The following is a 15,499-nucleotide window of genomic DNA, read 5'->3' as shown; positions in this document are numbered from 1 at the left end:
TCTTGTCTCTCACAGGGATCTGTCAAGCTGACTTGACTTCAGTTGCTCTCATATTTTTCTTGGACAATAAGTAGTCATGATCATTGCTACATTACATGATTTGTGGACTCAAATGTCCCTTGTTTCTATGGACAGTAATTTGGTTAATCTGATTTCCAGTGAATTCTGTATAATCCTGTGCATCTTTTTCCAGAGGAACTTGGCTACTGACAGTAATCAGATTGTGCATGTGAGTCTAGTTCTTTACCTTTGTCCATTATCTCTTAGCATCTGGATGTCACGTAGTCAAGCATTGTTTGTTTGCTTCCAAGTTTTAGCTTTATATTCCTATTACCAGTGTGTTATCATGTTCTAAAATACATATAGGAATAACTATTGATAAAGAGCTTCACTTTTTCATCCTTTCTTGTTCATTTCTGTTGATATGAAGTATCAGATTGCAGCTATTCATAGTTTATAGTAGGGAATAAATAACTGCTTGTGATGTTAAATTGATTTTTTTTTTCTTGCCTCTGTGATATAAGTACATTTTTCAAAGGAATGCACAGAAAGCTTATCTCATCTTTTTCCACTTTTGCCTTTCCTTTTGAGCAAACAAAAATTTTGTCATGTTTCACCTTGTTCTCTTCTAACAGATAGGTTGTGACCATTGTATGTAGGTTATTTAATTTTATTTTCCACCTCGTCATTCTCTGCCCACCCCCATCCTTTCCGGGGATCTTTCCTGCTTAGGCAAGAAACAAACGTGGAGTGGACTGAGAGCAATCAAGCCAGTCTGCCTAAATGCAAAAAGGAAGGTGATTCAAGCCAACTCTTTCCTTGTTAAGAAAAGAAATAGAGGCTGCAGACTCATTCTGAACTTAAGACATCTGAACCCCTTTATTCAGGAGTACAAGATGGTGATTACTGTAGGTAATCCTAGTGCTTTGGAAGAAGAACTGGGTGGGTTTTTTGATCATTTACTGGCAGGACATGTGATTCCAGTGTGAAGATTTGTCTGAGACATGGAAACAGCTGTATTTCACCAGGATCACAGAGGATAACTTTCAGAATCAACGTGCTCTTCTTTTTTTTATTGGAGTTTTTTCCCTACTATGTTGTAAGGGGTTTTGTAATTAACAAGCTTAATTGTTCCAGTTAAGGAATGGAACGTACAATTTACCTTCCTGAAAGTCTTCTCAAGGACTTTTTTTTTCTTGCGCTCTTTCTTTCTGAAGAGGTCTTAAGTGTCCTGGAATTTGCTTTGGGTTTCTTGTAGTCCTCTGTCTGAGCGAAAGATGCAGAGTTTGTATTCACTGTTGACTCTGTGTTATTGTTTATATGGGGGTCAGGTGAAATCTGTTTGTCATAGCATCTCTCAAAAAACCCGCGTTTTTTTAAATGTTTGGACAACTTGATTTTATGCCTGACAACTTGATTGAGACTTTGTCATAGGCCAGGCCGACTGCACTTTTTTAATTCCTTACATGACTGTACATGCAGTGCACAAAGTATTGCTTCAAGCTGGTTGTCATTCCCTGAACGGAGTAGTAACTTTTCTGAGGGAGGTAGTCAACTCTTCTATGTAATGGTGCCTGCTAGAAGATAGCTTGTTGGAATCAAATGGAAAGTTGCTCAACCTTCTAAATAATTAGAGACTGATGTCTCTTTCCTTGGCTAGGAACTCACCTCAGCTATCTATGGTAAAGCTTTCAGCTGTTTTGGAGCTCAGTATAGTGATAAACGCATGTCAGGCTTCCATCTGTACATTCTTTGTTGCAACGTGCTTGTCAAGCTAAAGTCCTGGGAAATCTTGACCCCTCTACAGTTAGCAGCCCATCTCTAGAATAGATACATTAAATACCACATATAATAATTTGTGTCTTAGCTGCTTGGATTTCTGAACACGTTACTTGCTGATAAGCTGTTTAAGTTACTGGCTTGTTGAATGGAGGATGTACGATAGTATTTCTGAGTTTTTTGGTGATATCACTGGAGCTTTTGCAGAACATTTTTGAAATCTTAATCTGCAAAGTGCTCACAGGAAGCATGGTTTGCTACTGCAGTAGGCATTTCACGGTTGCTGAAACACCCATGACAGATGTTGGCTTTGGGAATGCAAGCCTACAGTTTTTCGCAAGCAAAAGGCTCTGGGACACTTCCACAGGTAAAGCAGTGTTCTTGGTGAGCATTGTCACCCACAGTGCTTCTGTATGTAGAAATAAACACTCAAGAGAGGAAAAAATACCTATCTCTTTTAATTGTTCTTTTTGAAGTTGTATTGTCTGCATAATCATGTCCTATCCTCCAGATTCCCTTCCTTGGAGCTTTAAGAGCCTTCCCAGATCTCTAGGGCTCAGAGGAACTGAGGCTGTGCAGGACACACGTTATTCTGGTGTGCTTCATGTAGGTAACAGGGCTTGTGCATATGCTCTAGGTAATCCTGAGGCAAAACTTCTCTAGTTTGAGTGGTTAGCATCTTATGCTCACAGCATGATTGTGTAATGAAACAATTTGAAGAATAACAGTTATGTGTAAGTAAACTTTATTAGGTGCCTTGGCGTGTCTCTCATTTTAACTTACAGAAAGGAGGCATGTCCTGTTCTTCTCTGAAAAAGATACTCTCATCTGAGCTGACAACTAGCATTGTTTGACAGACTGCTTCTTAAGGAAAGGGAGACTTTCTCAGTTGTTCAAGCAACTAGCGTGGATCTGTTTATTCTGCAAGTTTTAGGTGAGATGTACAGTTTTCCAGCAATGTATTCCTGTCCTCATCTTTAGCCATAGGATTTTGAGGCTTTATCTTTAGCAGTGTCTGTAGCGTCTTCATCTGCAAAAAACTTAAATCCTCATTTTCCATCCGTTTGAGAACATGTCCAGAATGATTTGCCTTCCAGATAGAAAAAATGTGCTCCTTTATGACTTTATATTGCCAGAGGTTTTTAAATGTTTCATTTTGGACTATAAACTTAAGTATTAAGAGGCAAAAAGTGGATTATTGGAGGATTTAGCTAGCAAATGTGATGATGCTGTTTTAACATTTAACGTGTGACAGCCATTTTAACATGGTGTTGTGATTGACTTTGGCCTCTTCCAAAGAGATTCACGTTGAAGTTGAAGACTTTAAGTATCTCTGTTCAATAATCACTTTTTAAAAAAATCCTTAACTGATTAAACAACTAATCTTTAAAAGCTTCTGAGGTTTTTCTTCTAAGTAGCAGTGAAATGTGAAGGCTTACTGTCTTCATTGCTTTTCCAAAAGGAAATGTCCTAAAGGAAAGTGAGTACTGACTAGTAAATTTCCAGACAATATACTTCTGTGTGCTTTTTAAAATAATGACTGAAGCCTCTTCTTTAAATAGTCTCCTTCTCTAAAAGTAAACGCAGCTCAAAATGAAGTACATGCCACAGATTTTACCTGCATGCCTTGGTTTTCTGTGGTTCTTGATGATAGCCTCAGTATTAATTAGAAAAATCTGTTTGTCACAAACAGTAAGAAGTTAGACTTTTATCTGGCTGTTCTTGCCTTTGCTAAAACGAGGTAATCTTTTCTGTGCAAGTAATCCTCTTTACTAAACAGCACTTGGATGTCATTTAGCAGCATTGCAGTGGAAAATAAAATTCTTTTCCTTCCAATTTAGAAAATCTGTAGTATTCTATTTTTCCAAGAAAATAATAGTGTCAAGCATGGTATGAATGCTGTAATTTAGTAATTACATTTGCATAGCAAAACTTCTCCTGCTGTTCAGCTGGTTGTACTTTCCATCCTTCCCTTTTTATCCAGATTTATTTGTGGTTTTATTCTGTGATCATAGCCAAAAGAAGAGCTGTATTTCATTAGTTAGTCAAAGGAATGTATAAATTTTTATTAGTCAAAGGAATGTTTATATTTTTATTATAATATACACATTAGGATGTATATATATCACTATATATTTGTATAAAAATATACATCACAATGTGTATTTTTATTAGCCTGTAAAACGTAATCCCTTGATTAATTCTTGAATTTCAACAGGACTAGCAACATAACAGCCATTTACAGATCAGACCATATATTTGTAAAGTAATTTGAATTCCAGTTTGCTGAAGCATTCTGTTTTGCATATATTTATAAAGGTTTTTGGTGATGGTGGTTGTGGCTTCTCTCTTTTCATTCATCTATGATGATGTGGAAAACATAGCAGAAGCTATAAAAAGTCTCTCCAGGTAGAAATCTGACCGTTGTACTTCTAGCAGGAGCTAAAATCTACTGAAACTGAGAGGAGTCGCCACCTTCTGCTTTAGGAGTTCACTGTTTGTAGGAGGTGAAGGAGGATGAACTCTGCTTTTTTTGCACTTTGTAATTGCTGTATTTCTAATTGTTTGTGGAGAACTGTCCATATAGTTTCAATATGTGCTTCAGCAAAGTACTTCTGTTGTAGTGTTGGTTGATCATGAATGTGTACTTCTGGTGCTTGAGAGAAAGAGTTTCTTAATGTAAAGTACCGAACATCTTGCATATCATCCCATAAGTGAAAAATATTTTTACAATTAGATGAATCAAAGTACTATGAAATTTTTAAAGAACAATCCTTTTCATATTTTTTCAATATTTTAAAATAATAGAAATAAAAATAATATTTAAAGAAATATCATCCCCTAGAAATTAAGTGTATTTTTAATTCTTTCTTCAGTTTTGGAAGGATATTGTTGAGGATATTGAAGTTCGTGACCTAATTTCTGACAGAAGCAAATCTCAAGGTGAGACATCTTGACTAATCTTTATACATACATCTTGGTAAATATAGCAAAAGAAGGGCTAAAACTTCTTTATTTACTTTGTAGATATTCCATCGGAAGAATGGATTTGGGAATCCTTATTTCATCCACCTCGCAAATTGGGCATTAATGATATTGAAGGGCAGCGGGTACTTCAGATCGCAGTGATTTTACGTAATCTTTCTTTTGAAGAGGGAAATGTTAAACTTTTGGCAGCTAATCGTACTTGTCTTCGGTTCCTGCTACTCTCTGCTCATAGTCATTTTATTTCTCTACGGCAGTTGGGGCTTGACACACTGGGAAATATTGCAGCAGAGGTAATGTGCTTCAAAACAGAACAATTAAAATATAATTTGATAAAAGCATTACTTTAGTGTTAATTAAATTAATTACTTTTTTCCTTGATCGTTGGATGAAGCAGGAAACAAATTATTCTCTGAATTTGTAAATAGCAATTTGAAAACAAGTATTCAGGGCCAAACCAAAAATACACACTGTATGTGTTGGTTTGCTTAAATAGAATCACATGGAGAAGACTGATTGTATAGGGAGATACAAGATATTCGTAGTGCATAATTTTTAGTTTAGTTTCTTAGAAAGAAGAAAGGAATTCAGTTAATTTCTGCAGACTGTACACTAGCTTCTTTACTTTATAATTATAATCTTTAGTCATAATTTCAAAATAGTACATTTGAGGAAGGGGGTGGTAGAGGGTTTTATGCCATGTGTAGTGGGCACCAGTAAGCTACTCATATGCCACTGGGTGTACTGCCTGAATCACGTGAGGCATCCTTTTCTTTTCAAAGAGGTTTGAACGTAATAAAATACACTATTTCAGTATGTCATATTGTGCAGATAAATTATACAGATTTTATAGGTAGATATGTTCCGATATCCCTTACATTTTAAAATATAACAGATAAGTTAAATGGGTAGGTATCAGAGAATGAGACTTGAAGTATTGATCCACTGCTGAATATTGAAAAAAAGATGGTGTTTTCATTTACCATGTATCCAACTTGTCTTGAATAAGAGAGAATGTTACATATTATAATGTCTGAGAGCTCTGATTGAGAAGTAGATAGAAACAGGATGAACGATTGTGACAGCATTTGGGAAGAAATGTTTGTCATTTATCAAGTTCTGTTCTTTGTTGGATGTTAAAATATATTTGTGTATACTGTTGACTGACTGGGAATAAAGTTGTTTTCCTTATTCTGAGCACTGGAAAGTGTAAATTAGGCTGCTACTTCAGAGCAGAAAAGGAGGAGGGGGCTCAAAATGCTAGCTACAATAAAAAGCTCACAGGTTTCTGTTTTTGTCAACACAAACGTCATTTAAACACTTTTGAATCCTATATTTTGATATGCAAATTTAAGGATTTGAGCCATTAGCACTATATGGATAGTGTTAGTCATAGATATTTTTTTTTCCTTTCTCATCAGCTTCTCTTGGATCCTGTTGATTTCAAAACTACTCATCTAATGTTTCACACTGTTACAAAATGCCTCATGTCAAGGGATAGATTTTTAAAGATGAGAGGTAAGATCTCTAGCTATTCTATTGTTATATTAGAATTGTAATTATTGCTGTTTAAAACTATTTTGTATTTGTTCTTCAGGCATGGAAATCTTGGCAAATCTTTGTAAGGCTGAAGATAATGGTGTCTTAATTTGTGAGTATGTGGATCAAGAATCCTATAAAGAGATCATATGTCATCTCACGCTACCAGATGTGCTGCTTGTAATCTCGGCACTTGAGGTGCTGTACATGCTCACAGAAATGGGAGAAGTGGCCTGCTCAAAGATTGCTAAAGTAGAGAAGAGCATAGGTAAGGGAGAAGCAAAATCTATTACGCTCACTTATGTAGGAAAAAAGACTTAAGAATATGTCGTGTTCAGTGGTTAAAAATGTGGCTTGATTATGTGTGTGTGCAGCTTAGGGATGGATATTAGAATAGGAAGTTTTACGAAAATTTCATCTCTGGGTCCTCAAGAAATTGATGATGCTAATAATGAGGGAAGCTAAAACTTTTGAAGTAGGTTTTTGGTTTTTTGATTTTTTTTTTTTTTAATGGCATGAAGGAAGTGCGTTAAAAAAAAAAAAATCTACAGAAGCATGCAGAGGCTTGTTTTCTTTCAACACACGGCAATTTTACAGCAAATCAATATGTCCTGGCAGCATTCATTTGTCTTGTCCTAATGTCATTGTCGGTTTTACATTTAATACTTTAGATACATTAGTATGTCTGGTTTCTATGGACATCCAGATGTTTGGACCTGATGCACTTACTGCTGTAAAACTCATTGAACATCAGTGCGCTAGCCAGCAAGGAGTACCTGATGTCAGACCACAAGTAATGGATCATGGTTCTTCACAGGCCCATGCAACAGGTGTCCCAGGTTAGTATCACTGCAAGAGAGCATACTCTTCTACAAAATTTTCTATCTGGCATGTATGATTTTTATCTTCTGTAGGTTTCTGATTAATTTACATAAGTAAGTATAGCATTATGCATAACATACGGTATCTTTTTCAGACACTTGTTCACAAAGCAAATATAAAGCTATGTTAGCCAAAACTGTTGTGAAACAAACTTTAAAAGAATCTTAATATTTTTCAGTTGCTAATCTGAAAATTTACTGAAAGTTATGTACACTCCTTATTTTAACTTGTTCAGTGGAAAGAAAAAGTATCCATTCTAGATTGTTCCCATGATTTGCAGAGAATTAGAGGTCCATTTTATATTGTGTTTTACACAGAATATTATGGGTCAGTAACATATAGTATTTGATAGAATTGCAGAGATGAGATAGACACACAAAATCATGCCTTTATTGAAGCTGCTAAACAGCTTATTGTGATGTGAATGAAATTTTAACTAGTGTTTAAAGCTTGAAAAGTGTTTTCTAAATTGTAAATTAAATCGTAATTATGATTAATTTTTGCATTTTTGTTTTGGGATTAAATACTGGCACTTAGGAAGTTAATGGCACAGCTAACTATTATGGGTCAGGGGGAGTAGCATATGTACCTCATTCTGTCTTTACTAATAAAAGCACATAGCGGTATACCACAAGTGCACACAAGATGGAACATAGCTATTTGTTCTGGGGAAAAAATGGAGAAAGAACCATTATGACAGACACTGGCTTGCATGTCTAAGTGTACTGTTTCTGGAGTGGGTGCAGATACCACAGTGAAAGTGACTGGAAAAGAATGTGACTAGGGGGATGAACAAGAGTGAATAGAAGGAATTGGTGTGACATCACAACAAAATTCTTTACATTGTATTTGCTTCCACTTAGGAATTGGAAAAATAATTGCTGTGTATTTGTGCTTGTTCTGGTGGAGTATTGTGCCACTCTTAAATCATGTTCAGTACCCTAAAGTACTGAGATCATGGATCATGATCGTGAATCTGGAAGCTGGCATTCACTAAGTGCTTACATCATCATTGCACTTCAGTAGTGGCTCTGGCCTTGGCATGCCCTGCTTCACTTTGGTAAATTGTGGTGCAGATCTGTAGTCTGCTTAGCACACCTTTGTGACTTGCCTTAGCTGGATACATCCTTGCTTACAAACACAGGAGAAACTGTACCAGTGAAAGTCATAGAGTTGAAGTCTTCATTCAGGAGAACAAAAATCATTTCAGCAAGTTTTTTTTTTTCCTTCCCCTCATTCTCCACAGCCTCTAGGACAGCACCACATGTTGCTCCACCACCGGGAATAGTAGAAATAGACAGCGAGAAATTTGCATGTCAGTGGTAAGTGTATAGTTCTATTCAAATACTTCAATGAAGAAGAAGAACAAAGAAAAATGCCTGTATTCGTGTGTCACAGAATTTTCTAGCTTGCTTCTATTTACTATTAGACTTATTTTTCTGGAAAGTATAAAGCAAAACCATTCTGTCATTCCTTTGAAGAAGTATGAAAGAAAAAGCTCAACCAGAATATTCACTCTTTGACAGTTGATACTTGAAATTAGTTGTTTTCTCTCTTAGAATAGAATTTAATTTGATTTTTAACTCTGATCTTGATTTTATTTATTTTTTAAATTGTCAAGCGGTGTTATCTGTTTGAGTGTTTTCATCTGGTAATGTGTTGCTGTATTACTGCACCAATATAAAAGTAACTATCAAATTATGAAGCTAGGCCCTGCAGAACTCTCACGTGATCATTGAACCTCAAGCAAGTTAAGGAAGATCAAAGCCTTTTCCATCCAAATTCTCTTGCTTTCAATTTCTTCTTGTCAGATATTTAGAGGAAAAACTATTCCACCTGTGGTTCCTCTGTGGACTGAGGGTGATCTTTCTGAACTATTTGACTTATGTAGATCTGCTCACATTCTGAATATTTGTATCAGTTGGTTCCTGATTGGACCTTTCCACCTCTGCTGCTCTACAACTTCTATGTTCATAGAATCACAGAATCATTAAGGTTGGAAGAGACGTCTAAGATCGAGTCCAACTGTCAACCCACCACCACCATGACCACTAATCCATGTCCCTAAGCGGCTCATCTACACGTCTTTTAAATACCTCCAGGGATGGTGACTCAACCACTTCCCTGGGCAGCCTGTTCCAATGTTTAACCACTCTTTCAGTAAAGACATTTTTCCTCACATCCAATCTAAACCTCCCTTGGTGCAACTTGAGGCCATTTCCTCTCGTCCTATTGCTTGTCACTTGGGAGAAGAGACCGACACCCACCTCGCTACAGCCTCCTTTCAGGTAGTTGTAGAGAGCAATGAGGTCTCCCCTCAGTCTCCTTTTCTCCAGGCTAAACAACCCCAGTTCCCTCAGCTGCTCCTCATGAGACTTGTTCTCCAGACCCTTCACCAGCCTCGTTGCCCTTCTCTGGACATGCTCCAGCACCTCGATGTCCTTCTTGTAGTGAGGGGCCCAAAACTGAACACAGTATTCAAGGTGCGGCCTCACCAGGGCCAAGTACAGGGGCACCATCACTTCCCTCCTCCTGCTGGCCACACTATTTCTGATACAGGCCAGGATGCCATTGGCCTTCTTGGCTGCCTGGGCACACTGCCGGCTCATGTTCAGCCGGCTGTCAGCCAGCACCCCCAGGTCCTTTTCCTCCAGGCAGCTTTCCAGCGACTCTTCCCCAAGCCTGTAGCGCTGCATGGGGTTGTTGTGGCCGAAGTGCAGGACCCGGCACTTGGCCTTGTTGAATCTCATACAGTTGGCCTGGGCCCATCGATCCAGCCTGTCCAGGTCCTTCTGCAGAGCCTTCCTACCCTCCAGCAGATCAACACTGCCGCCCAACTTGGCGTCATCTGCAAACTTACTGAGGGTGCACTCGATCCCTTCGTCCAGATCATTGATAAAGATATTGAACAAGCCCGGCCCCAAAACTGAGCCTCGGGGAACACCGCTCGTGACCAGCCGCCAACTGGATTTAACTCCATTCACCACAACGCTCTGGGCCCAGCCAGTTTTTTCACGTGTTCATCAGTTGTCTTACTGATCAGACAGCAGCCTTCAAGATAAAGTGGGTTGAATTTGTCAAAGCTCAGTGCTTTAGGTCATGATTTAGTTTTACTTATACTTCCAGCAAAACTTTGATTGTATGGGGGAAATGTTGCAGATTCTTGTTGGTCAACTGATATTCCCATGCTTCTGTTTGCACACTGCAAAGTATTATTAATGTGCGCTGCTGAAAGACTGAGAAATTTCACATTTGGTGTTGGGTTGACGGCTGGACTCAATGATCTTAGAGGTCTTTTCCAACCCTAATGATTCTATGATTCTATGATTTAGACGTTTAAAGAGGGATACCTGGAGTTGGAATCACTACAGCTCAATTTAGTGATCTGCAAGTTGGTCTCTAGCCAAAGCTAATTTTGTAGGCTGCCTTCTTAATTAATGGAGTGGGAGATTCCCCCAATAGTAAAATGAATTGCCTTCACCTGCCTAGTTTCTGATGAGATTACAAATTGCCTTCTGGTGCCACCTTCTCTCTATTGACTATAGAGAGCACTAGACATGTAGCTTTCAGTAGTAAAGTTGTAGGCAAGGTGAATTTTGCACTCTGTATAAAATGTAAAATAGAAGTTTTGACTGTTAAAATAAGCATAGGTAGGTATCATGCTGCAACTGTGCGATACCATCAAATGACAGAAAATAATGAAGCAAACCATAGAGCATTATGTCAGGAAGATTTGGAATGTCTGCTTTGTTTCTGATTCTGTGTGCTTCTGCAGCTGTCAGTGTTGAGTACTATTATTTTGTACTTGATTTTCTTCCAGTTAGTCTTAGGTAGATATAGCTAGTGAAAAATAAAAATTAACATCTAGTCCTGAAAATTCTCCTTAAATAATAACTGTGCTGCCAAAAAAAAAAAAAAAGGGCAAATTGAGAGCAGAGGAGTAGCCTCTTCCAAGCATTTTAATCAATGCTAACATGGAGTGTCTTATATTCATGTAAATTTTCATGGTATGTTTTAGTCATTGTTTCCTATTGAGAGAAATGGGAAAACGAGTAAATCATAACAGTAGAATGTAGAAAAGTTACTATCTCTTGGAAGCAACAGAACGACAAGGTATTTAAACTGACCTTCCTGGATATATTATTAGCCAGCTGAGCCCGAGTAGGAGTCCTTGTAAGGTTAGTGCATGTGACAGTGAAGTGCTAATCACAGATCCCATTTCACTGTTTTAAGTCTTGAATATCCTCAGTTCACTGGTATCAGTGATGGTGTGTCAGCCTAATATGACATACCCAACTGGACAGTCATTTGGCTGATATGCCAAATTTAATTAATACCTAGACTTTCTGTTATACAGTGTGATCTCAGTTTTTGTAATAATAAAATTGTAACTCAACTGCAGGAGAACTGGCATTATTCTTACTCTTTACTGGTTATGAGAGAACACAATTCAAAGAACGTCATCATTTGCTTTTTCTCTTTTGAAGCATCCAATTGTATTGGGAGTGTAGGACTCTACAAAGGAGAATGCAGTGTAGTTTTCCGAAGAGTTAGCACTGTATAGTAAATGCTGACAATTTAAAAAATATTTTTATTCTGTCTGAGCCTATATTCTGGTACTGATATTTGAGCATTTTGTGAGAGTTGTTACTTACCTCCATTTGCTGCTGGGGATGAACCGTTCCCATGTCTCTGCGTTGGAATAATGGATCTGAAAGAAATAAACTGGTAGAAAGTGTTTCCTTCTCTCTCAGCTTCCTGATTGGGGGTTGGATGGTCTGTGTGCTTGTGGAAGAGTCTGTAGGAGATAAAAATACTTTCTCTCCTTGGAAATTGAATGTTAGGCAGAACAGGTTGTTCAAGGATTTTGTTGATGTCTATGTAGTGTGGGACTCCAGGAATGAGATTGTGTGTGTTTGAATCCCAGTCCCCTCTCTCCTGCCTTCCCACCTCTATCAGAATGACAGGGTTGAGATTGTTATTCTATGTCTGGTTTTACTTGTATTTTAAAGTAAGACTGCATTAGCAGATCAGTTAACAAAATCTTGGTTTTGATACGTATGTTGACTTTTGATAGAAGTTTCTGGTGAAGAGTTAGCTAGCATTCAGTTAATCTTTTGCTAAAGTAGAATCATGAAGAAATAAGAATAGAGCTGCGGGGAGGAGACGTCACCAAACAATGCATTCTTTTTTTGGTTTTGCTTCTGAATATACAATAAAAAAGGCATAGGTAGAGACTATTTTGCATATTACATATGTAAATAAGATGTTGTGTGTGAAACTGACTGCACGTTAGGGGTCCTATGTGTTGAATCATAAGCAGTGGGAAGGAGAAAGTATGGAACAGACATTTGATAAGACAGTATACTAAAATGCTGCTTTCCGTGTTGTTATCAGGTCTCAAAAGTCTCTGTGACGCAGGCAGAAGTGTTTTAACAACCCTTTTAAAAGTACTCTCTCTATATTTCGCTTCATAGTTTATTTTTTCATCCTCAGGTTGAATGCACATTTTGAGGTGAATCTTGATTGCTCAGTCTCTCGAGCAGAAATGTACTCTGAATACCTCTCTACGTGTAGTAAATTAGCTCGAGGTGGAATCCTGACATCAACTGGATTTTATAAATGTCTGCGGTAAGACAAAAATTCATGCAACAATGAAGAAGCAATTGTATGTGCTCAATGCTAACCTGTAGCTTTAGATTTCTTTGAGAAAAGATCTACCGAGTTGAGTTTGAAACATCCAGTTTTGGAATTTTAATTGAAAAAAACATTTAGAGTTAAGTTTATTTCATTCTATTTCAGGATCTTTGATAGTGTTCCTTCTCTGCTTATAGTCCTTTTAATTCTTTTCAAAGTATTTTTTGGAGGTATTGTGGTTTCCACTTAGCTTGTATGAGATCTTGGCCAACCATCTGGTGGACCTGTTAGTCCTCAATGATGAATACTCAGATGCTATTGGGGAATCCTGCTGTATTGCAAAGATGCAGGCATTAGTGCAGTTACTCTGCACACAAGAGCAGTTAGTTAAAACAAAAGCATTGTAAGAGGATTGAGTTACTGTGTTTATTAACATAGATTTATGTTGGTTTTGGCAGAACTGTCTTTCCAAATCATACAGTGAAGAGAGTAGAAGATCCAGGTAACAATGGTCAAGCACACATACATGTGGTAGGAGTGAAAAGGAGAGCTATACCACTTCCCATTCAGATGTACTATCAGCAGCAACCAACTTCGTCTACCCCAGTTGTCCGGGTTGATTCAATTCCTGATGTGTCTTCGTCTCCTTCGCCAGCAGGTTTTTAAATTAATTAAATATCAAGTAGTTTGCATTGATTCTGAAATGACAATAGAAAACAAAAGATTTTGAAAATAGTTTGAAAGTGTTGGAAGTTGGGGCCACATGTTTTGATTTATTCAATAATGTTAGGAATAGTATTGCAGTATGTACTTGCATGCTATTCTGGTATTTGACGTGTAACCCATGCACTTGTCAAGCCATTGTTGCTGCATCATTAATTCAGATGCAGTATAGCTGAGAAGAGAAAGTATAGAATTACAAGTTCAAGGCTTGGATTTTTAAGAATTTGTTATGTTAATGTGGTTTGAAATAATTTTTGCTTCCCAACTTTTACTGTGTTTATTTCAACAGGAATCCCGCATGGGCTACCAAGCGTAGGAAATCACTATCAGAGGACCCCTATTAACCAGTCTTCAACTTTGACAGCAACACAGATGTCTTTTCCAATTCAAGGTGTTCATACTGTGGCACAGACTGTTTCTAGAATTCCACAAAACCCTTCTGTTCATACACAGCAGCAACAAAATGCTCCAGTGACTGTTATACAGAATAAAGGTCCAATATCCTGTGAAGTAGTGAAGGCCACAGTAATACAGAGCTCTGTGCCCCAGTCTGCAGTTCCTGTTACTATTGCTGTAGGAGGAGCACCGCAAGCTTCTAATCAAAATCACAGCACTACAGGACCACAGCCGTCTGTTACTGTTGTTAGTTCTCAGACGTTGCTTCACCACCAACCTGTAATTCAACAACAGTCTCCACTGCATGCAGTGGTGCCAGGACAGATACCTTCAGGCACTCCTGTTACGGTAATTCAGCAAGCTGTACCTCAGGGTCATATATTTGGCAGAGTACAAAACATACCAGCATGCAGTTCAGCAGTTTCACAGGGTCAACAGCTAATCAGCACATCATCACAACCTGGGCAGACATCATCTCAGCAGTCCTCTGCTGGCAACCAGCAACAAGATACAGTCATCATAGCACCACAGCAGTACGTCACAACCTCTGCATCTAACATTGTTTCTGCCACCACAGTTCAAAATTTCCAAGTAGCGGCTGGGCAGGTGGTTACAATTGCAGGTGTCCAAAACCCACCAACATCTAGGGTAGGGTTTCAGAATATTGCACCAAAGCCTCTGCCATCTCAGCAGGTTCCACCTGCTGTGGTACAGCAGCCGATGCAGCCACAGCAGCAGCCTCCACCACCATCCCAGCAGAGTGTAGTGATTGTAAGCCAGCCAGCTCAGCAAGGTCAAACGTATGCACCAGCCATTCATCAAATAGTGCTTGCTAATCCAGCTTCTATTCCCCCTGGTCAAACTGTCCAGTTGACTGGACAGCCAAGCATTACTCCATCTTCTTCACCATCCCCAGGTCCGGTTACAAATAATCAAGTCCCTACAGTTATGTCATCTTCATCTACCACTCCTCAGTCACAAGGACCCCCTCCCACTGTCAGCCAGATGCTTTCTGTAAAGAGGCAGCAGCAGCAGCAACATTCACCAGCATCATCGCAGCAGCAGGTACAGGTACAACAACCGATACAAATGCAAGTTCAGTCACAACAAGCTAATACAGGAGTTGGCCAGCCTAACTCTGGTGAGTCTAGTCTGATAAAACAACTGCTTCTTCCGAAAAGAGGCCCCTCAACTCCAGGGGGGAAGCTTATACTCCCAGCTCCACAGATTCCTCCACCTAACAATGCAAGAGCTCCTAGCCCTCAGGTGGTTTATCAGATGGCCAATAACCAGGCACCAGGTTTTGGAGTTCAAGGACAGTCTCCAGCTCAGCAGCTGCTAGTTGGACAGCAAAATGTTCAGCTGGTCCCGGGTGCAATCCAGCCCCAAGGGGCAGTGCAAACAGTACCCATTTCTAATTTACAGATATTGCCAGGCCAGTTGATCTCAAACAGCCCAGCAACTATTTTCCAAGGGACTACTGGCAACCAGGTTACGATAACAGTTGTGCCAAATACGAGTTTTGCTACTGCAACTGTGAGTCAGGGAAATGCAACTT

The 15,499-nt window shown here is 38.7% G+C and overlaps 1 protein-coding gene across 1 annotated transcript in view; it reads left to right on the top strand.

Moving 5' to 3' along the window:
* Nucleotides 1-15,499, top strand: part of ARID2 (AT rich interactive domain 2 (ARID, RFX-like)) — a 110,782-nt gene that overhangs the window by 69,684 nt on the left and 25,599 nt on the right. The window contains exons 7-15 of the mRNA XM_009327599.1: nucleotides 4,656-4,722; nucleotides 4,807-5,057; nucleotides 6,186-6,282; nucleotides 6,362-6,571; nucleotides 6,975-7,142; nucleotides 8,432-8,507; nucleotides 12,682-12,816; nucleotides 13,281-13,480; nucleotides 13,835-15,499. The exon at nucleotides 13,835-15,499 is cut by the window's right edge and continues 1,214 nt beyond it. Of these exons, the coding sequence (XP_009325874.1) occupies nucleotides 4,656-4,722; nucleotides 4,807-5,057; nucleotides 6,186-6,282; nucleotides 6,362-6,571; nucleotides 6,975-7,142; nucleotides 8,432-8,507; nucleotides 12,682-12,816; nucleotides 13,281-13,480; nucleotides 13,835-15,499 (2,869 nt within the window). The remainder of the gene's footprint in view (nucleotides 1-4,655; nucleotides 4,723-4,806; nucleotides 5,058-6,185; nucleotides 6,283-6,361; nucleotides 6,572-6,974; nucleotides 7,143-8,431; nucleotides 8,508-12,681; nucleotides 12,817-13,280; nucleotides 13,481-13,834) is intronic.

This window comes from Pygoscelis adeliae, unplaced genomic scaffold (assembly GCF_000699105.1).
Source record: "Pygoscelis adeliae isolate BGI_AS28 unplaced genomic scaffold, ASM69910v1 Scaffold113, whole genome shotgun sequence".
Lineage (NCBI taxonomy): Eukaryota > Metazoa > Chordata > Aves > Sphenisciformes > Spheniscidae > Pygoscelis > Pygoscelis adeliae.
This window is presented reverse-complemented; position numbering and strand designations above follow the sequence as displayed.